Source organism: Fukomys damarensis, unplaced genomic scaffold, assembly GCF_012274545.1.
Source record: "Fukomys damarensis isolate Sample0158 unplaced genomic scaffold, DMR_v1.0_HiC HiC_scaffold_29, whole genome shotgun sequence".
Classification (NCBI taxonomy): Eukaryota; Metazoa; Chordata; class Mammalia; order Rodentia; family Bathyergidae; genus Fukomys; species Fukomys damarensis.
The window spans coordinates 14,162,791-14,187,112 of record NW_022900941.1 but is presented as its reverse complement, the minus strand read 5'-3'; the positions used below and the strand labels follow the sequence as shown (position 1 = coordinate 14,187,112).

At 35.6% G+C, this 24,322-nt stretch overlaps 1 protein-coding gene across 1 annotated transcript in view; it reads left to right on the top strand.

Annotated features, from left to right (window-relative positions):
* Window positions 1-737: 737 nt before the first annotated feature.
* The window catches only part of Dpp10 (dipeptidyl peptidase like 10), a 1,319,241-nt gene continuing 1,295,656 nt past the window's right edge, over window positions 738-24,322 (top strand). Inside the window, exon 1 of the mRNA XM_033757133.1 lies at window positions 738-1,048. Within this exon, the coding sequence (XP_033613024.1) occupies window positions 989-1,048 (60 nt within the window). The 5' untranslated portion in view covers window positions 738-988. The remainder of the gene's footprint in view (window positions 1,049-24,322) is intronic.

Sequence of the window (24,322 nt, the reverse complement as noted above, 5' to 3'; positions counted from 1 at the left end):
TCATAGTTGGTGCTGATGTGACTATGGGGATTGTAGAGGCAACTTTATTCATACTTATTTATGACTCATTTTTTCTAAAAATGACATTTTGGATATTAGACTAGCATGAACTAACTACTAGTTTATACCAAGGAATCAAAACTGTGGCCTTAAGGAAAGAAATAGTCAAAAATAAAATCAGAATAAAGTTTCTTCTTGCTTTTCTGCAACATGCAATGACTACAATAACTACAATGTTTAATGACTCTATTTTACATACCTTCAGCCTTTTTCTAGTTTACAAAACAGCCAGTCTCTTACCTCATTGTTACTGCAGAATTTTTAAAATATCCATAGATATTCAAGCCTATAAGTCTCTCACTATGCAGATATGAAATCCCAAAATCTTAAAAACTGGCAACAGGTCATTTCCCACCATTTACTGGTATTTTTACTGTAAGAGAATTTATTTCCAGGATGGAATAAATTTAGTATTTGAGTGAGAATGATTTATAGAGAGAGAGAGAGAGAGAAATATTTTTCACTGCAAAGGAGATATGAAAGTATAGTATAATGTGGGTCTGCCCACAGGGTTGCTGTGAGTTCCCCTTTAAACTGTAGAACTGCAACTGATCTCTGTATGTTTTGTGGTATTCGTTCCTTTGAAAGGAGAGTGAGCCAAGATCATTGGCTGAACTGTGGAGCTGTCACATCTCAGTACTGAAAAGGTACAGAGCTAGTGAATTTAAACAGTCTCTGACTTTCTATTCCTTCTTGCCAAGAGCTTTGAGAAGGATGAACCAAGTAAATGCTTTATTTAGGACTAAGTGAGATACAGATCCCTCCAGTCTGACAGCGTTTCAGCCTCCGGAGTGAGGAAGCAGCAGAAACTGAAGCAGCAATAGCAGTAGCAACAGCAGCAGCCCTGCTGAAGTCCAATAGAGGAGACCTGATCTCTGGTGTATTTTGGAACTCCGCCTGGGATCGTGACTGTCCAGGGTCCTGAAACATGAACCAAACTGCCAGCGTGTCCCACCACATCAAGTGTCAGCCCTCAAAAACAATCAAGGTAGGACCAAGTTTTCATCTCTGTGCTCTGCTTCTGCACAAGTACTTTCATTCATCTGCCTCACATCTGGGTGTTGGCATGGCAGGGCACTGATGGTGGCGATACCTCGTTGGCTAGAGTTTGTGTTGAAGGTTGGATCTCAGTTAGTGTGTCGCTCTGTTTGCATGTGTAAGTAGACTGGAGAGTGTAGTTACCAGCGAACAGTTCTTCTATCCTGATGACTTCAGATCTTTTTTGCCTGAAATATTTATGAATCGTAAATTTCAGAAATAAACTTTAGTGAGTGCTTAGACGTTTCTACTTCATACCGGTTTTCTTAATAGAACTGGTGAGGAATTTGTAATTACTTATACCAGGTAACATTAAATTGATAAATTTGGTAACACTATATTATTGTCATATGGAGTTAGAATCTCTCACCTTTCCAGAGAAAAGTGTATTCCTTTTTAGAATTGAACATTACAGGTTGTTACATTACAATGACTTTAGTGAGAGTATAAAAGGCTACTGAGAGAGTATAAAGACATATGTTCTTATGTGTACCACCATATAATTTAAAACCAGGAAATACTTCTCGACACCAATACTTGTGATAAATCTTAGGATTTCTGATAGCACATGGTTAAAAGTAAAGCAATAAGCTCAGAATTTCATTTTGCTTTCCAATTTTAAGTAACAGATCAACTCTTTGCTTTTATTTGGTATGTTTTTGATTATGTGGAGGTTTATAAATGACCATGCTTCCAAGCAGGAATTTGCTCTATATTGCCATCTATCTGAACTGTGTGGGTGACTGTGTGTGTGTGTGTGTGTGTGTGTGTGTATTTTTTTATCTAGAATCAAAATTATTCACTCCTCTGAAACACATTTATGAAGAAAATTGATAAAGTGATTAGCTGATTGGTTATCTTTAGTTATTGCTAGCTCCCATTCACTTACAAGTGCATACTTTTACTAAGCTGCAATAATTCATAAAACTAGACTTTTTATGATTTACATAACTTTTTGGTTTATAACTCTGGCCTTTGACAATATTGCATAGACTGTAATTATAAAAGGGATATAGTTTTCAGTAATATCTCTTTCTTATGAACTTTCCTACCCTTTGTCTGAGTCTTCCAATGATAAATAGGCCATAAACTGTGCATTTTACTCCATTTATCAGCAGTTATTTTTAAAAGCAATGAGGTAGCCAAGATATATCCAATGATGCATAATTAGATTCTCATCATATATAAACACAGTGAGTTAACTTAAATCATGTACAGCCCAGATTCAGATAATTTATACCATCTCTAATGGCCAAAGTAGAGTCTATTTCAGCTTTGAATTCTTTTGTACCATGTCCAAGTTTAGAAATAAGATGTTGAGCTTTAAGATTTAAATTGTTCTCTGCATGTAAGATTCCCACATGCATCAATTATATAAATATGCCACCACTTGGCAATGCCAAAAAAGTAAATACATCACATTCCATATTGTAATATATAAACTCTAGTTGAAAGAATGCATTGTAATCTCAAGTGGGATTGAATTACAAACTGTCTATCTACCTCTGACTGGAAAACAATAAAATGATCAGTGGCTTTCTGTTTAAGTGTTTGAGGTTACAGGACTCAAGCATTTTTATCTGCCCTTTTCTTTATTGGGCAAGCACAACTAAATGCTACTTCGTTACTTTAAATCACTTTCCTTATTAATGCTCTGGCTTTGACTGCTCTCAGACAAACTGGAGAGAAAAAATGTTTCTAGTGTAAGGGTTTTGCATCATCTTGCTGATCTGGCAGATGCTGGTTTTTATTCTAACTGCAGCCATTGAATTTAAATGAAAGGCATCATAAAAATTAGACAGCCCACCGCTTAGCAATGTATTATATTAATGGCTTAATGAAAGAATCTTGAATCAAAGCTCTGGGTGATTTTTGTTAATTGTACAAGTTAAGTTATTTTGTGCATCCCCATATTACTCTGCAGAGCAAAAGATGCTTGTGATGTTCATAAAGTATATATAGTTGCAAGCATTGAACTATTAAGGGAGTAATTACTTGAGTATTTTCCAATTTGCAACAGTTAAAGGGGATGAGTGGAAAAGCTCTCTTACTTCAAATTATGTGCTCAATTATGAAACATTTATGGCTTTTGGAATTTATACTAAAAATGGCTATCTATATTTAGATAATGCATTAACCTATGAGCAAAATGCAATAACAACCCAAGGAAAATCTCTAAGATGAGAGATTTTTGGAAAGCTCTGGTATACTGGAATTTAAAAGACTCTGAACTTTTGGAATTTTACTCTTAAACATGGTTGTTTACTGGTAATTTTCCCCTTATTATTAAAGTTATTTGACGATTTAAAATAAAGCTCCCTCACGGGATTTGATTCGCCCTGCAGATAATGATAACCCATATTGGGATTCTGGAAATACTGAGATATTTAAAAATTAACATACTGTTCCACTTTAGAAATTCTAAAACCTCCAGGGGCTTTTTCTACATAGCTCAATATAATAAACTCTAGGGAATTTTCCCCTCATTCAGTGTAGTAAATGTTGCTGTTATCTCTAGATAATATAACTCCTTCTAAAGAGAATGCAGTAGAAATAAGCCAAAAAAGAAATGCATGGTGAAAATTAGCTGTAGAACCAAACAACCTGTAGGAGAAATAAAAAGGGCAGGGGGCAGTATGCGTGTATGTGTGCGTGTGTGTGTGTGTGTGTGTGATTCGAATTTTAAAAAGCAATGAAATCTGCAGCGGATCAAATTCACCATTTGTTGCCAGTCAAAGTTATTTGTGGTCATGGCAGTAGCAGAGCTGGAGAAGCAGAGATGGGGAAGAGTAATAATGGAATCAAGGCGTCAACATTATTTGGGTTTTATCAGTCTAGCCTTCCCCATCTTATCCAGTCTCAGAATTGTTTTGATGTACTTCGGCAGGTATGTTTCGATAGTCAAAATCAACAAGAGAAAACAGCAGAAAAAGTCAAAAGAAGGTGCCACCCTCTTCTCAGGTCACTTTTGGATGGAATGTCAAAAGTAATACACTCATAAAATCCTCCCCTTTCTGAGAAACTGTTAAGCAGTAAAGCTTTTCCTGAAATGATTACAAATCTTACTGTCAGGGTGGTAGTGCTGAAACAAAAGTTATTCTCTTACACACCAAGATCTGCAATGGTAAGTTTGGGGATGTCAAATACAGATCTAATCTTGATCTCTGAAATACTGTCCCATCTTGGGTAACAAACTTTTTGTCTTTACTGTCTTTGATCCTCTTTGCTACACTGAAAGTAAGTTAAACTTTTCAGCCAAATGTTGGCTTGCTTTCTTTTTCCTAGCAAAATTGCAAATTTAGAACTGTATACAGATTTTTTTTGAAAATTATTTCACATTTTAATATAAGTCTAGCATCCATGAGTGTCAAAAGAAAATAGAAGTCCTTTTTTTTTTTAAGTTTGAAGCTGTGAGTCAATTATCTGATGTTGATGATTCCTGGGACAGCAATTCTTTATGTTATATTTTATTATGAAAACTCCAAAATACACTACAAAATTTTTCTTTGCTTTCCTGTGTAGTACTTTAATACCACCGTCCTTCCTTCTCCTTTTCTAGAATTACCTGGTTTATTCTATCACCACCTACAAATCCAGGCTTCCAGTTATACATAGAATATAGCCCCAGGGTCTAAAAGTTCCAGCTTTTTCCTGCATAGTCCTGATGATGTGTGAGAGTTTGTATGAACCATAGTAGATGAACTAGGGTCTTCATCATTTTCAGAGCACATCTTCAGCTGATAAACTCTTTCATGGTAATTTTAACTGACTTTTGTAGTAACATTGATGAAGCCAATAAAGAGTTTTTTTTTTCTCTCTTTCTTACTACTTCTAACCCAAGGCCTCCTCCAAGCTTGGAGTATAGGAAGCAGGAGATGAAGGAAGTTATCATAGTATAACTCATACATTTGTATGAACACTCTATATCAGAAAAAGTAAGCTTAAAATCAGGTGGGTAAAAGAGAATGAGAATCTCAATACAAATAATTTTAGTTAAATCATTAGGTTAGGAATAATTTCTTTCTTTACCAAATTGGTATTTTGGAGTGTATCACTGATGAATTGGCATTCTTCGACTGGCTAGGAATTACACCACTTGGTTGCTGGCTGTTAATTCCACACCTCTAATCTAAAGGATAAGTATTACAATGTTTTTTTACATGACTCTTGAGCTCATATTGCTATTAAGTTTTCAAGGGTATCTTATAACTAAATATGCAAATGATATTCATACAAATTTAGAAATCTAGGAAGTACATAAGTAAAAGTTTCTACCTTTTCATGTCATTTTAATATGCAAATGGACCTTCCCTTAAGTTGATTATTTTTGGAAATGGTTAGTGCAAAGATTGTAACATATTGTACTATGTCTTAGAGATTTTTCCTTAATCTTAATAACTGTGTAATAATACGCAAAAGAAAGAACTCTTTTAGAGGTATGATCTCAACGCAGACTCAGATATACACTAAAGACAGTGGTTGTTGGAAATTCTATAGTTACTGGTTACTAAGGACTTGTGAGCTATACAACTCTATCTGATGAAGCACAGGAATTCTTAGAGCACTGAGGGAATGGGCCATTTTCCTAAATATTGATAAAGGAAAAAGCCAAAAGACAAGAAGGGGAAAAATGAGAACTAAGACCTGTCATGTAAAGGTACAAAATCCCAATAATGAATGTAACTGTACTGTACACCTAAAATGTACTAATAAACTCAATGAGGAGAAAAAAAAAAGATTTACAAACATCAAATACAGCTTTTTCACAGGCTAAAGGCAAAATCACAGTCTAATCTTCAGCATTAAGAGGACCAAAAGTTAAAATTGTGTTAATGACAAATTTAGAGTCATTTACAATTTACATTTAAGGCTACATTTTTAAACATTAAATGCTTATAGGACAATTTTATTTCAAAGGCTACGAGTTCAACTGTTTTCAAGAAGCATAAAATATTTCTTTTTTTGTGTGTTTGTTTTTGTTTTTCGTACTGAGGATCAAACTCAGGTCTTTGTGCTTGCGAGGCAGGCGGCAGAACTACTGAGCTAAATCCCTGTTGCTCTTTTTTCATTTTAATAAGTAAACCCAATGCTATGATGACTGACCAAGTCTACAGTTTTGCTTTTTTCTTAATAAAATAGATTTTTTTGACAATTTATAATACTTGTGGCTCAACTTTTACTTTGAATAAGTACTCTCATACAGTGTATTGTTGAAGTAAATTTAAGGTTTTAAAACTATGTATTACTTCATTTTCTCTTTGGAAAATAATATTAATATTTTCTACAATTTTTGCTTTGCTTGGTTAGTGAAGACATGGTTGATAACTAAATGTCACTGAAAAAAATCTGCTAATGAAGCATGGAATTTAAGGTGAGACAGTTTCTCAAAATGTGGTCGTCTGGGAATTTATTAGAAATGCAAATTCTTGGGCTCTCCCCACACCTATACAATCAGAAACTCTGAAGTTGATATCCAGGATATGTTTTAATAATTCTTCCAGGTGATTCTGATGCATAGTTAAGTTTCAGAACAACTGAACTAAAGTTCCATGAAATCTGACCTACTTTTAGTATGGTCCACCTGTCAGAGGTATCCAGGTTTGGATATCACAGGCATTTGAAGAACTTCAGAATGGTACTTAAACAGCACATGTTCTGTGAGAGTCAAGACCTTATTAAGTTTATCTCTTTTTAATCATTCACAAGGATTAATTCATACAGAGCTTGTCCCAGAGAAGATTGAATTTGCATATATAATTTACATATATATGTATATATAGCCATATATAGGTATATAACCGCACATGTGTATGCATATTTACATATATGCATTTTATTTATGTCTATATAACCATATATATATGTAACCATATATATTTATGTCTATATATATATATATATATATATACAACCATATATATTATGTATATTTAACCATATATATGTATATGTAACCATATATATATTATATATATGGTTAATTTCTGTGAATTCTAAGAATAAAAAGTTTTGAGGACTCAAGACAATAGGTGACTAGGTTGATACATTTGATTTGTTTTTCACAACAATTTCTTAAAGAAGTACATTGACGCTTTTTTGGCTCTTGATAGTTTTGTTGTCTGATCTTGGTGTGGAGCCATCTGGTAATCAAAACTTTTAGTAATGTGGGAGACCGAAAGTCACACTAAGCAGAAAGTATCCTGGGCAGATATTTATCTTTTTGCCTGCTTCATCTGAGACTTGTCAAAACAACAGTAGGCAAGAATGTCACCATTGTTGTTCTCCTTTTCTTTACAAATATTCTTTGTTATTTAGCTTATGCTAGGTGAGTAGCACGTAATGGACAGTAGTACAAAACAGGAGCAAAATTAATCATCAACAGCATATCTGACCTTCTGTGGGCAGACACAGTGTGATGTTTCATTAGCAGAACTTTTGCTAAGCTGGGTAATAAGCATTGAAATAAAGGAACTTACCTTATGAGCAGGTATCTGTCTCTGAAATTTGTCAACATACTTAGATATTTTTGTTTGTTTTAGAGTTACAGTAAGAAAAACTGAATGCACACAGCGTACCCTATCTGCAAACAGAGTATAAAACAGATGGGGGTGTCACTAAGTTGAATTTTCAGCCCCCCGTATCACAGTCAGTTGGCTTTGAAGAAAACAATTAATCATGCTAAGTCTTTCTTTCCCACTGACAGAAGGGCAAGAAACATAAGTTATGTCCCAAACAAAAATGCTACATAAGTGCTTTGTATTATACTTTGTTCTAGTTGCAATTTTTAAGGGACATGACATTGTCATAGAGGTGTATAGTGAGAATCATTTTTTATAATGTAGAATGCAAGAATTTTATTTATAATTATTATCAACTGTAATGATGATAAAACTCATTTTGAAGTCCTCAGGGAGCTGAAATGTATCTTCTAATGTTGTGGTAACATCTGCAAGATTTCATCATGGATCTGTACCAGTAACATAGGGGGAAGAAGGAAATTAGATTCAAATGCCTTCTGAAGAATCAAGTACTCCAGTAAAAAGCATAATTACTCATCCTAATGCTATGCTACCAAAATGTTAAATACTGTGGTGGATTCTTGGAGTGTGCATGTGTCTTAACTGGGGACAAGTGTTATCATGGCATGGATAAAGTCGGCATCCTGTGATCTTTTCTACTTGCTTCTTCCTTTGCCTTACGTTTTCTCCTACCCAGTGATACTTTTAACAATCTTGTACTCTTAAATTTAAATTTCATGCAGATTTTCTTGTGATTTTTCAGACTCCCTTAGACACTTAATCATCTAAATTCTCACCTAATCTTTTGTACCTCAATGAAAATTGATCTTCTGAGTTATACCTGTATTTATTTCCATGTAACTCTCTTGAATAGTTCTTAATAAGCTTGCAAAGGTCTCTGTCTTACCTTTGCTAATCCCAAGATTTATCGCAAAATCTGGTACATAACAGGTGCTCAATAGCCCTTCAATGAAAGAACAAAGATGACCTAGGCAAAACTAATCTTCTTACTTTGAAATATGTAGACAACATTTGGATAAATGACAAGAGATGTTAGAGCTTGGGACAACATTTATCTCATATCTGTTTATCTATTATTTATCTATTACCATGACTATGTGTAGCTTAATAAGTAAAAAATAAGCTTTTCATCATGAACATCTTTTTACATTACCGATACATAAAGTCTTGAGTCTGAGTGGAGCTTCATGATCTGTTTTAGAGCTTGGGTTAGCATAGCATACACAGATTGCTGCTGACTTTATTGCTTAGGGCTTTACAGCGGGGATATTGGCTCTGGCCCTTTAGTGAGGCTCTTTCTCATCAGAAACCTTATTTTCCAAGATGAATCACTGCTCCCCAACTGAAAAACATCTCTTATCCCAACTCTGCTTTCAATAATTTAACCCTAAGGAAAGTGGACTCCACTTTATTTTAATGAAAAGTAAATAACATGAAAGTACTTACTTTCTTTAATATATGGGCCCTTGACTTAAATAGTCTTTTTGAGACAATGGAAGCATTAGTTAAGAAAAACATGCAAAACAGGGTTTCTTGATAATATAAATGTAGACATAATAAGATTTTTCCTTTATATATGTTGTCTGAAAGATAGAATGAAGGATAAATTCAAGAACCGTTGACACTGGTTGAGCAGTGAGTATACAATGATATGATAGAGGCTTGCACTTGCTCTTATTTCCACCATTTCACAGTTTAGTGGAAGAGGATCCACACATGAACAGAGTGGTGTCTCCAGTTTTTGAGAAAAATCAATATATTAACCATATACAGTGCCAAGTGGGTAAATACAAGATTTTGGGGAAGAAGGTATTCATAAAATCCAAGCCATCTTCCAGACACAGAAAAAAATTGGCAAACGTTAAATAAATAAGGCATTGCTACTCTCAGAAGAGCTTTTTAATAGTTGAGAATGCCAGTGATGAGGAGGCATGGCAAAGAAGGCTCAAAACTAATGTTGGGGGATTGGGTTTTGGGTTATCTTTCAAAAATTAGCTGCATTCTGAGGACACATTTGAAGCACGATAGTGTAATGATCAAATATTGAAATCTAAACTTGGGGCTAATCTGTGCCCTTATGAAAAACTCCTGGGGGTTTTGATTTTCTGATAGAAAGTGAAGATGGTAACTCATTCTTGGTCCATCTTTCAAGATAAATCAAGTATAAGATATTTTTAGCCAGGCTGGTACTATGAAGGTAAATTTTAGTAAGAACAAAAGGTTTGTTCATTAGCTTGACTTAGAAAGGTACCACCCACTTTTCTGAATGTTAATTATAGTTTAATAGCTGGTCTTTTAGGGCTTCAATTTAATGGTAGCATTTTGATTCAGGAAAGTCTTTGCTGACCAGTGCCAGTCATTTTGCTGTAATAAAACTTTCCTCCTAAACATCATCTGATAATATACAGAAAATCATTGTCTTGGATCTTAGCTACTTATTTATCACTTCAGCAATGCCTTAGAACAAATGAATGATCTCTATTAGTAACATTAGATTTAAACATGAAGGATGTCTGAAAATTTTAGGTGTGAAAATGTGAAAGTTCTTTCTTTCCTAGTGCCCTGATTACATGAGCTATGTGTTGTTTTTAATAAAGATCATGCAAGCTTTTGAAAGCTTATTTTCGAGCATCCCTGTCACTGGCTCACATCATTTTGCAGAGGACGTAGAATAGATAAAAATACATTTGATGTGCTGTGATTTTAATATTATGAAATTTTAGATGTTTCTTAAAGGTATCCTAGAGACTCATTCTTCAGATGAGAAAGTTAATGGTTAGAAAGAAAATAAGTGAGTGTTTCCCTATCCATATTTTAACAGGAAGTACACTTTTGTATATTTACATCTATATCTACGTCTGCATCAAGCAGTATTATGTTTTAACACTTAGTATGACTGTGGTGATTTATTTTATCACCTCTGTGTTCCTTGCCTTTTAAAAGATCATGGTCTTTTGAGGTCTGTGGTAAATTAAAAAACCTGTAGCTTTTTATTAATTGAGGTGCTCTTTAGCATTAAAATGATGTAAAACAATAAATGCATTGACTAAATGAATAATAAAAAAGTGATAATTTCCAAAAAATGCGAAGACATTGGCAGAACACCTCCAGGGTCCATTAAATTCAGTACCCAAATATCATGAGGTAGGACCCAGGATTTTCATACCTTTCTACTTTGTTTTTTTTTTCAGACTGGCTTCTGTCATGGTGACTATCTGGGTACTTCTCTGCAGGTGTAATGACTACTGATGTCCAGTAAACAAAGAGATTTTTCTTTTGAGTGTTTTGAAGAGTTTATGTATATTTCCCTCAGCATTTATTTGACAGAACTAAGTCTCACAATACTGCTTATACACATGGACAAAGAGGAGAAGGTAGTTACAGAAATAAACATGGGACTTGGTTAGAAAAACAAGGGAGAGTGGATGGTTTAGAAGCAGATAGTAAAAAGTATGAATCACAGAGATCAGAAAAACAGATTGTAGAAATTGTAGACATAATCATATTGGGCAAAAGAAACAATGCCACGGTCCAAGCATTGTTTCAACAAAGATTCAGTAAACTAAGCTGTGCCTTTATGTCTGATTGCTTCACAGCAGACACTTTTATTACTTCTGAGCGTTAAGTGCAGGAACGGAGACTTGTCTTTCTTTGAGAGTAAATGACTCAGTATCTAATCATTTTTGCACTGTGTTTTCTTATTTTCTTCTTTACATGTCCTTAGACTTTTTTCTTTTGGGAATATGGAGAGGAAATAAGTGGATGCACATTGAGGTCCTACTCTTCAGTGAAATTAATAAGTTACACATGCGTAAATACAGAATAGTTTCTCTGGTGTGAAAAAGTAAAAGTATAAATAGGGATTAAATGTATAATTGATATTGTGTAATAGGAAGAAAAGTCTAAAACAGTAGAGGAAGTGGAAGGGATGGGGAAAGGGAAAAAGGGAAAAGAAAAAATTTGTGAAAAGGCAAAACATAGAAACAAAGTCTTTGTAAACTGGGAAGGGTGAAGGGGCTGAGGGGAGGGCTCGGGAATGGTGAAAAGTAAGAATCTGTTAATTCACTTGTAGGTACACGATCCCAGTGTAACTATGTCGTGTACCTAATATGTACCAATAAATTTAATAAGGATAAAAATTAGTAGGGGTACTCAGGGACTATCACAGTGACATTGTCCTTGACATTTCTCGGGACTTGGTGTCCTTATTTAAGCCTTCAGAAACAGAAAAACGCCAGTGCCTCCAATTAAGAGACAGTGGCTTGATGTGGAATGGTTTAAACTGGTAACTGGAGTACACATGCTCCACCTGTGTACACCAGAACACATCTGTGCCTTCCTCAAAGAAACACCTTTCACTTGTAATTAAATGAACACACCCCATAACATTCAAGTGAACACACCCCATAACATTCAGGTGAGGCAAGGTATAAGGTATAACATCCAGCATGAATTTTGGAGGGCTTAAGACTGTTGGTTTGTGACTTCTGGCTGTAGGATGTCAATAAATCCAATGAATGTAATTATCAGAAGCTTAATACCAACTCATTAGTCAGTTCTCTCTCTCTCTCTTAGTCCTCTTTCTTGACCTCTAATTTCAGAGGCAACACTTGGCTTAATGTTGTTACTTAGCTGCCCAAAAGATGTAATTTTAATACATTAAGATTAAACCTTTTAATCTTTGCTGCCTACTCTCGCCCTAACTTCATTCAATAACTTGGCATCCTTTACTCAAGCCCCAAATTTAAAGTTTATTTTCTGTTGAATTTCAAAAATTTTCCTATCAATATGTTAATTCAACAAATGTTTATTGATTTATTGATATACAATGTTAGGGTAAACTGAGGTATGACTGAGACCACCAGAGCAGGTAAAAATGAAGCAACAGGCAAGATTTTTATTTCCACCCTGGGTGCAGGCTAGTCAAGGACAGGATGACAAAGCCATTGACCCTGGGGTCTTAGGAGAAGAGACTTTATAAGGGAGTTTGGGTAGGGGAGGGGTAATGCCAGGAAAATTTTGTCCTGGAGTGGAGGAAATCGTTTGTTCTGGGGCAGCAGAAGTCTGGTGGTCTTCCGGGGTATCTAGACCAGCATATGTTGCTGTACATGGCAGTCTGTTTGTCTCAAACCTGGCCTTGGCTTCCTGTTATTCTTTGTACCTAGCAGGATGTGTTGCTGCATTACCTGGGAAGTTTTTCTCTTCTGCTTAGGCAGGGGTCTGACACACAATAAATAGATATTGCACAAATGAAGATATCAGAAACCTTACGAACAAAGGCAGTCTTTGAAAAGCTCACAGAGTGGCTTCTTTTTCCCTCTGCTTTGCCTGGGATGAAGGATAAGGGCAAAAAAAGTCATCAGTGACCATAAAGTGTGGGGTCTTAAGTGATAGAGGCAAGCAGGTTGTACTCAGGAGATCAGAGAAGAGACGTCTAACTCTAATTTATGGATGGGTTCGACCTTTGAACTATGACTTCATGGCAGATAATATAAATTATAGTGGAGAATGAGGAGAGAAAAGGTTATTGTAGATGATGGAATGTATAAACATGCTAGAGAAGGGAGAGCATCGATGCCATCATTATTTTTATGGTCATTAGGATTTCATATTTACTGTTGTTAAGTACCACCAACGTGATACACACATTTCTAATATTTTTATGAGATATCTCTAATTTCCATAGTGGTGTAGCAAGGAAAGAATCATTTTTTGTGCAGTTTTTTAGGTGAGGACATTAGTTTGTTCAAGACCACCCAGCTCATAACTGAAACTGGAATTTTTTTTTTTTTTTTACAAAATTCAAGCTGATAGCCCATTTTACCTGCCTGTGCTTTGAGTATTATTTCTGTCCGCTCATCTTTCAATCAGCTTTAAGGAAACAGTTATTGTTACCATAGTCTTCTAAAGTTTACTGTATTCTTCCAAAAAATTTCTCAAGTCCCTACTTTGTGCCTGGGTAACAGACTGAATTACCCTCAGTTCGCAGGAACTTCCCTCATCTCTGAGGTCATGTCTTTTCCTTGTACTCTGCTACCCAGCCCCAGGAACACTGCTTGCTTTGTGCTTTACTGCACCTGAAATGTGCCATTATTGTGTGTATATTTATGCATTTTCCCCTCTCCCTTTTCTGTGCTCTACTCATCATCTATACCATATCAAGTCCACAGCCGGACTGCAAACTCCTTGAAGCTGACGTGGTCTCTGTGACTCTAGTGTCTAGTGCTGTTACTGACTTAGAGTGATGGCTCAAAAGGGTTTGCTGAATAGTGGAACAATACATGAAGTGTCCCACTATGGAGAATGGTATACTTTTGTTTCATAATGTTTCATTTCACTTGATAGGAGACCATGTGGTTCCTATTCTAGCAGATGTCACTGTGGGAAAGGGAACCCAATATTCTTGTTTTTTTTAAAGGATTTTCTTTTGGGGGTGGAGTTTCAAACAACAAGAGATGAAATTTGGATTTTTAAAATGTAAATACAGCTGCAGTTGGCTGATTGCTAAGATCTTTCATTAGTATTTGGCTGAAAAGATTTTAAAGTGATTTCAAATGTTAAGGAGTTTTTTCAAGAAGGGGATTTTCCATAATAAAATATCATATGAGCATTATTCTGTGCCAGAAACTCTCATCTGCACAAATGCATGTATTTTTTTTTTTACCACTTCCCTGCAAGGAAAGTAGTGGGATCCAGCATGTTAAGTAGTCGATCTTGATCAAGCCCTCTGCATCTAACATCTCTCTTAATATCTGATGTCAGACTTTAAAATTTTTACCAAAAATATTAAGGACCTAATTCTCTTAAAAGGACAAGGTAAAATTAAATCTCCAATCCAGCCCTTCCTTGACTCCCCAGCACTAGGCCCTTCTTTCAAACCATATGATAACCCTGTTAAGGAAAATATCCAAGCCAAGAGTGCTTCTTTGAAAACACAGGCAATTGACTATCTGGGAAATTGTTATGTGATGACTGATTTATCTTTTTTAATATTCCTATTTCACAGGCATCGCCCCCACTTACACCCTCATTCTGGGCCACTAATGGAGACTGCAAGGGGAGGCCATCATGGAAAAATCAAAACTGGAAACAAAGTCCATTGAGGCAAGAAAAGTAATGCAGGGCATCTGATGGGATAGCAAATAGGCTCTTACATCATCAGCTAATTTCAAAGGAGAGCTTAGGCTCTGAGAGGCAGAATCCTCAGGAACAAGGGCAAGTTTACGCAGACCTGGATGAAGAGTGATTTTAAGACTGGACTAGCAAATTCTTAATAGCCATGGCCTAAATCTAGAAATCCGTAGTATTTTTCTGTAGGCAGGGTTAGAGTCAAAATGCTAACACCAGCAACCATGACAGACATACTTATCCTCATCAGAAAAATGGGTCAGGAGAAGCAACTTATGTTCTGTAGACAACAGGAGTACAATAAGTCAAGGAACTATAAAGCCAGGAACTAATGCGGTAAATATTACAACAAATGTTTTGTTGTTGTTCATGTGTCCTGTTCCTGGCCACTGTGGTTATAGAGGCCAAGTTCTGCTGGTGAAATCACACGGAGAAAGCCATGGATCAATGTAGAAAAGAGTTAGTAGGGGGAGAGTTATCCATGCCTAATCCAGTTCCAGCATGGGTCAGAATCTGAGAAAGCTTGAAACAAGTTTATAAAATCAGCCAAGTGTGAGATATAAAAGGTAGTTTTGGTTATATAAATACAATAAAAACAGTTCAGTCATTGTGTTCAGAAGAGATGAGATACTGTGTGTCTATTATAGCTATATCCGTTTTTGTTTCACTTAGTATAACTCAGGAGGTGTCTATTAGCTTTGGCACCCCTGACAAATGTGACTAGATTATTCTTCCTTCTGGAGCAGTCCTGTGCCTTGTAGGTGGTGTTTCAGTGTCCCTGCTCTCTACAAGTCAGTAGCATCATTCCCTGGTGTAGCAGACATTGTTATCCTCTCGGTAGCAAAATTAGGCAGTGCTAACTACTTTGCAGGTGAAAACCCATCCTGGAACAAGGAGTGAGTGTGGGTCATCACGGCCTCCCAGCTGTTGTGATTTGAAAGCAACTGCCACTCTATACTTGAGCCTTTCTGACACTAAGGATGGGTGGGCCACCCAAAAGACATTTAAACAATTCAGCCATTCTCTTTCAGGATTTTTAGTTAGGTAGACTCAGAGCGTTAAGAATCTGCCCTCAAATTTCATAGACAAATTAACAGTTGAGCCCCATTCATAACACTCAGACCATCTCTCTTTTCTACAAGTGAGTTTTATTCTATGCTTCCAAAAGTCTTAAGACTTAAGGGTTCAAGGAGAGGCAAAGCCATTGGACTTCAGACCCTCCTGGGTTTTCACACCATGATTACTCTGCTTTGGCCAGAGTAGCACAGCAGTGACTTCCCCAGTGATAAGAGTTAATGTTCCTATTAAAGTACTATCAAATACAGTCTCTGCGTTTTATCCTTATGCGTGCTGAAAGTTGCGGGAAACAGGACCAGAATTAACCTGGAGAATAGTTGAACAGCATTTCTTATCTAGTGGCACAAATTTGTCTTCAAGAATAAATTTTGACTGAGGCGCTAAGGAAGGAGTAAGATTGCTAATCTGCAAGGTACAATGGCAGTGACTGAACCCCAAAAGCCATTTCAGTATCCTTCTGGTTTCTTCTAGAAAAAGTCATATTCTTGCCTCTGTATTTTATTCTTATAAGATTCCCTGATCTACTCATTTCCTGGCAGAACCTTTTAACAAATCTTAATTTTCATCTTGATAACTTCTTGGAGGGCAGTTTTAAATTCTGTAATAATCCAAGAATTTCTAACTATACTCCTTTTAATAAAGTGGGAAATCATCTCAGAGCTGGAAAAACAAAAGTAGACCACTCACATCTCTTCTATTCAGCTGCCATGATATGTGAAATGCTACATTTTGAAATTGGTTTATTTCATATGAAAAGGTTGAGTTATCTGATTATCACTTTCTTAAAAGCAAATGAACTTGGAAATTTTCACATATGTATATTTTTCCAGCCAAAGAATAACGATCTATTTCAGGACTCTATTATATACTTGCTAACAATGTGAGCTTTAAAATCCAACAGGCTCAATTCACATTCCAGCTTGTCACTTTTTGCAGCAGTATCTTAGGCAGGTTTTCAAAAATCTTTCTAAACCAGAAAGATATTGGGTAATAAGCCTCCCTATACTCGAGTTAGGAGAAGTAAATGACTTGACTCATGTAAAGACTCAATAAAAATAGCCAACTCCACTGTTGCAAACTATACTCATAGACGCCAGTATGCATGCATATTACAAATTAAACAAATCATTGATAAAAGTAAATGCATATATGTTGTTATCTTGTCAATTTCACAATCATTCTTGAATTATTGCAGAATAAAGATCAGAATGAGCAGATTAACAAATATAACAGCTATAATGTAAGTGATATGAAATAGATTATAAAGCATTAAATCACTCTGATAAATAATAAAATTCTTACTGTAATAAATCAGTAGAATTTAAAATGTGACTTATTTTTCTTCCTACTATAAAGTGGACTTGAAGCTTTTAATATAATTTTTCTATCTTGATAACTATTTTCAGAGTACAAAAGATTTCCAAAAGAGTGAAATCACCATATGTACAATAGAGAACCTTAGGAAAGAAGAATTAATTTACTTGAAACTTATACCAAGTGTTTGATACTTTAGAAATGAAATAGTTTTATAAATATTGCTTTTAACATTTATGAAAAATCCATCTTCTAACCAATTATTCCATTAGTTTGTTAGTCTAGATTTAGAGAAGATTAAGATACATGAATTATACTGCTTTTAATAATTAAGTAGATTCTAGAAATGTTAAAGAAAGTGTATCCCAGAATGGACAGTATAGATATTTGTATTGAATTTTGGAGACATTTGGTTTTTAATGGTTATTACCTTACTTCATTTTCTGTTGCTGTAACAGAATACCAAAGACTGAATAATTTAGAAAGAAAAGAGGGATACAGTCCTGGACTTGGGAAGTCCAGGAGAAATGTGCCAGCACCTGGCAAGATCCTTTGTGCTGTGTCATAACTCAATAGAAGGACAAGTGAGTATGTGAAAGACAGAGAGCAGAGGTCAACAGACTCATCATTTTGTCAGGAGTACATTCCTGTTACAAGGACATTCATGAGAGCAGAGCACCTATGGCCTAGTCGTCTCTTCAGAGTTCTGTGTGCACACACTGTTACAAAGGCAGTGAAGTCTCTATGTGAGCTTGAAGGGAGCATTCAAATCAGCACGTCCCATTCCCTGTCTCTCTCAGGTTCTTAACTGCTGCCGTGACCCTTTCCTGTCAGTAGGATGAACATTAGGATATCGTATGTAACATGTGCTCTTGGATGGTGTGACCAGTGATCTGGTCATTATTCCGAGATAGATTCTACTCTGGAGAATTAAATTCATGCCACTCACACCATTTGTTGGATAAGTCGGCGTACAAGTTACATGCCTCAGGACAGTGGAGGGTCAGAAGCATGTTGTAATCTAGGAAGATGAGTGTGTGGCCTAACTTGCAGACACTAGTGTCAAAACTTTGTGTGATGCCTGAAGAAATCACATAACTTTTTTTCTTTCCTCTTTCCTTCGCTTTCCCCATTTCTGGATATATGCAAAGCCCAAGAAGTCTTCTTGAAATCTCAGAGGGGATTCTCTCCTCTTTATTATAAGAGGCCTCATAGTCAGCTATATTTTCTTAAAAAAGCAATTCTGAAAAAGCAATTTCAATTAAATAATAATGGATAATCTTCTGCTATAAAGCACTGCCATTTCTATGTTAATGTACTTACTATAAAATCTTGAAGTTAATAGTTGTTTTCTTATTTTCTAAGTCACTTAGAGTATGATTTTATACTGTTACCTCAGTAAAGCTAGGTCTTTTAAAATTAGTTAGAAGAGGGTTACATCCTCCTGTCTTTGTGCTTTACCCTCTGCTATTAATTCCTGGGGAAGCCTCATGGCCACCATGGCCCATGTAGTAACACATTAGTACTTGGAGAACGTTAAATTGGAGAGGATACTCACTTCTTCAAGCCAACTTACAAAACTTCTACCAAGGTGTTGGAAACAAAGGAAAATGTCTTCTATCTTGTCCTGACTGTGATAATCAGCAATATGCTGGAATAATAGCAAGGCTAGATATGAAAACACATGGAGCACTTTATTTGCTGAAAATCATCCCATTGCAACAGAATGAATATGTTAGAGAAGTTCAATACATGTAAAGTTTTTAATTCTAAGACATCTGTTTGTTTTGAAATGTGTGCTTTAAAAAAAATCTCTGAGATACACACAAACAAAAAATTGAAAGCTCATAAAGCTTAATATTTTCTTTTGCTTCAGGGTAGTACTGACTTTTTGTTTTTACAATTTATAGTTATTCTGTACATAATACTAGATCAGTTGCTGTATCTTGGGTTTAACTCTATAGAAAAAAATTATTTGTCTGATCTTTATTCTGAATATATAATGATTTGGGTTTAGATGTGTCTGTTGTAACAATGTAGTTAAAAAGAAAATAATTGCTGAGCAAATTCAAAATTTAAACAATAGCACAAGTGTACTTTGAACTGTTTATGAGACATACTTTTTCAAGTTTCTGCTTTGTAGAAAAATGTAGAAAACTGTGCATTACTCTTGTGATTTAGATAACAATTTTCTTTAGGTCCTTTTTCTAGGGTAAGCTTTGTCGCTTAATTTGTGTTAATAAAGATGCATATTTTTCAATAGACTTCAGCCTTTCACTAATTTAGGATGCCTATTCCTTTAATTAGTCCAAATTAGAGATAAGGTCTTCCTCCAAACAAAATGCATCTTTACATCAATTAAATGAGTTTTTGATGAAATGTTCTCTAACAGAGAGTAAGTAATTGAGATATAATTGTTTGTAGATGAAAAATAACTGCCACTTTCATGGCAAATGTGAGTTTAATGCAGATGATTTCCATGATTATGATGTGCTTTATGCTGCTTTTTATACCACTGTTTTGGAAGCATTCATAATACCAGTTGAGGCAAAAGCATCTTAATGTTTCTTTTAGTGCTTGGCAACAAATACAGTCTATAAAATATGTAGCAGTTAATATTAAAAGCTCTTGCCAGATCGTAACATAAAGAGTTTATTCAATGTCTTTAAAGGCATCAATTTAAAGCTTCATCTGAATGAGTCCTCATTTAGCATTTGAGCTTGTTGTGGCAGTCAGTGGGTGAAAGCCAGTGAGGTGGGGAGGCCTGTCTCCCATCCTGCAGACAGCCCCAGACTCTTAATGACCCACCTTCATCTTTGAAGAGGACCACTGCTGTCAAGCACCTTCCGTGCACTTAGTGTTTATTTAATCACCACAGCACATTGAATGATGTTCCTTTTGATCTATTGTGGTGGATGGAGGACAGAAGAGAGGTGCCAAGCTTATGACAAATACCTCTTTGGTCCCTTTGGTTCGTTAGGGGAGAAGGATATGTATGTCATGGTTGAGTTTTTTTTTTTTTTCAAGGTTGCATTTACTTAAGATTTGATTATTTGCCTACTTCTATCAACCCTTCTTTCTCATATAACTTAGTAACTCCTCAGTAATGATCAGGCTACTTTAAAAAGTCGGGTGTTAGAATTTTTTATCATCTGGAGAGAGAGAGAGGGAGAGAGGGAGAGAGGGAGAGAGGGAGAGAGAGAGAGAGAGAGAGAGAGAGAGGGATAGAGAGAGATTTTCTAACATGTTTTAAGAAAGATAGGATCTGACAGTTTTCCCTGTGCAGAGGCCCTGTTTTTGAGAGAACGAGTACTTACTTTTCACTTTGACCAGACATCAACACTTAAAAACTACCTAGCCTTAGACACATTATTTAAATGCTTTGGGGGCTCAACTTTCTCGTCTGTCAATTAGAGAATTAAAAAAATATACATGAATTTCCTGATATAGAATGCAATAGATGATTACTTCAATGTGTATCTGTAGGAAGAAGAGAAAGGGAAAAGGACACAGTGGGCAGACAGGAGGAGGTAAATGCTGTGTGGAGGCTTCTGTGTTGGTCAGCAGGCAAGAGATCCTGCCAACAGAGGGGTCTCTTCAGGAACTGAAAAGATGTTCTGCAGTATTCACCCACTGTGTCACCATTGACAGCGATGGAACTGAGTATGCTGATGTAAAACAAATAAAGGCTCTACCAGGATGATCAGAGTCAACAGGGGTTGACCTTCACTAGAACACACAATTATCTCGTCCCGTAGTTAATTTTTCTGTTTTAAAAAATCTTATAATCTTAGATGAGTTTTGTATTTACCATCAAGTTGCAGAGATAGTACAAATTTTCAGATATCACAAAGGTTTTCCCATTTATTATTATTTGACCCTGCTGTAGTACATTTTTACTGTTGACTGTATTCCACATGTTGTTTGATTTTTATGAGTTCTTTTCCTATAATAAGTTTTTTCTGTCCCAGTATACCATTTATCATACCACACTACATTTAGTCATTGTGTTTCTTTTACCTCCTCTGAGCATCGATTTTGCAGACACTTTGATATTTACATATCGTGTGTTAATTCTTTTTTATTCCTTTTCCCTGTCCTATCTCTCCCATCTATCTTTTTTTATTTTTCTTTTCTTTCTTTCTTTCTTTCTTTCTTTTGTTTTGGTGGGGGGTACTGGGGATCAAACTTGGGTCCTTGTGCTTGTGAGGCAGGTGGCAGAACCACTGAGCTAAATCCCCGGCCCCAACTCTCTATCTTCTGATCCCCTTCCCATTTGAGAAGATCTAACTCTCTATTTTTGATGATCTATCTTTAATTTTGCTCTTTGTATTTTGGGAATCTCATAGAAAAGGAAATTCATGACATTTAAGCTTATGTATTTGATTTATTTCACTTAATATTATGGTCTCAAGATGCATTTATTTCCCCACAAATAACTCACGTTTTAGCCTGTCTCTCAAGTTTATACTACAGCAGAATACAATAGTACTCTACTCCACTGTGTGTAAATATTTCACTGTCTTTATCCATTCATTTGTTGATGGACATTTAGGCCACTTCCAAGACTTGGCTATTATCAATTGTGTTGCTATAAACATGAATATCTGTGTATTACTATAATATGTCTTTAACATTTTGGGGAACATTCCTAGAAGGGGGATAGCTGGGTCAATTGGAATTTCTAGGTTTAGGTTTTTTCCCCAATATTTATTATTTTATTTCATTAGTAGATGTGTATGGTACATAAAGCTTACATACCTTGTGTAAAGTTCGTACACGTACATAACATATTGTAGTAACTTTTTTCAACCTCATTCCTGTCCCAAAGCATAAAAGACTCTCCCTCCCCACCCCGCAAATCCTGTGATCCCCTTCCTTTTTTTTTGTATATGTTTGTAGTGCATAATGTATGTATTCCATGAATGGAATTGCTACATGTACATAACACATTCCGGTTCCTTTTTTCATTCCTTATCCCTCCCCTCCTCCTCCTTATGATCTTCTCCTTTGAAAATAATCTATCTCCTTCCTCCTATTATCTATCTTTGATTTTGTACTTTAACTCTAGGTTTCTCACAAGAGAAATAAATAATGTGATGGTAAGCTTGTTTGATTTACTTCACTTAACATTATAGCCTCAAGATACATCCATTTCCTACAGATGACTCAAGTTTATCTTTCTTTGCGGCAGAGTAGCACTCCATTGTGTGTAAATACTACATTTTTAGTCCATTGATCAGTTGATGGACATATTGGCTGCTTCCCAGATTTAGCTATTATGAATTGTGCTGCTGTAAACATGGGTGTGCATGTATCTCTGTAGTAGAATTTCTCTAGCTCTTTCAGGAAATACCTAGAGGAGAATAGCTGGATTAAATGGAATTTCTGGTTGTAGTTTTTGAAGGATCTCCATTCTTATTTCCATAGGAGTGTTACTAGTTTCATTCCCACCAACAGTGTACAAAGATTACTATTCCCTGCAGTCTTGTCAATACTTGCTTTTATTTGATTTCATTTTTTAAATTAATTTTATTGGTACATTTAAGGTATACAGTATAATGACATTCATCATTGGAAATTTGCACCTTTACATAATCCATCTTGGTTCTTATTTTTTCCCCATTCCCCTGCCCTTCCTTCAACCCCTCCATCCCTTCCTATCTACAAAGACTTTGTATCTATTTTTTCATTTTCTCATATTAAGTTCACCCCCTTCTTGATGCTAACCATTCTTCAGGTAAGATGGAATTTCAATACTGTTTTAATTTGCATTTCTCTAATGGTCAGAAATGTTGAACATTTTTCATATATTTATTGGTCATTTATACTTCTTCTGAGAAGTGCCTGTTCATTTCACTTGCCCATTTTTTATTTATTAATTTTTTGGTATTGGGGATTGAACTTGGGACCTAGGCAGGCGACAGAACTACTCAGATAAATCTCCAGCCCCACTTGCCCATTTTTTGATTGAGTTATGTTTTGAAAGTAGTGTCTAATTTCTTGTAGTTCTTTGTATATTCTGGATACTAGTCCTCAGCCTGAGAAATAGCAGGCAAATTTTTTTCCCATTCTGGGGGTTGTCTCTTTAATCTATTGTTTGTTTCTTTTGCGGTGCAGAGGTTTTAAAAAACTTGATGTGATTCCATTTGTTGATACTCGGTGCTATTTCCTGGGAAAACATTCTGTTCAGAAAGTCTCTGAGTACACCTATGACTTGAAGAGTTTTAAATATTTTATCCTCCAATAGATTGTTCCCATTTTAACACTGAGATCTTTGATCTATTTTGATTTTAGTTTAGATGAATATGGATCTAGATTAAATCTGCTTCATGTGCATAGCCCGTTTTCCCAGCATCATTTATTAAAGAGGCTTCTTTCCTCCAGTGTATGTTTTTGGCCCCTTTATCAAAACAAAATTACTGAATGTGCTCGGGGTTGTTTCTGCTCTTCTATTCTATTCTCTTGATCCACATGTCCGTTTTAGGCCAGTACTATGCTGTTTGTATCACTGTAACTTTGTAATAAAACTTCATATCTGGGATTGTGATGCCTACCACTATATTCTTGTAACCTAAGATTGCTTTTGCTATCTGGTTCTCTTTTGGTTCCATATGAATTGTAGGAACCAAACTGTTATACCAGTTTCTGTGAAGAATGTTTCTGAAATTTTGATTGGGATTACATTAAATCCATATATCAATTTTGGAAGTATGACCATTTTTACTATATTTTCAGGAACATGGGCAGCTATTATGTAGGTATCCTTTAAGTTACAGCAGTGTGATATTTTTATAGTCATAGATTGCAGGGAGGAAAACCTTTTTAGTGATTTGGTATTCCACTCCTAGTATAAACGGGACAAGAGCTGCCAAGTGACATAATTGATGATACTCACTCCGATCGCCAGGCTGATAGTGTCTTACATTTCTCCATTGTAGAAATGCTCTTTTGCTCCTACTTGCTTCACCACACACTCGATAACGAGTCACTAGGCACAGCCTGTACTTAACCTGGTGAAAAGTTATTTTGCATTTCCTTGAGAGAGGGAGGTAATCACATGAATTGCTTGAAATTATTTTACTGAGAGATTTGTCTCTTTCCCACTCCCCTACTTACTTATCTATGTAAGTATGTATTTCAACCACTATAACTTTATCAATTTT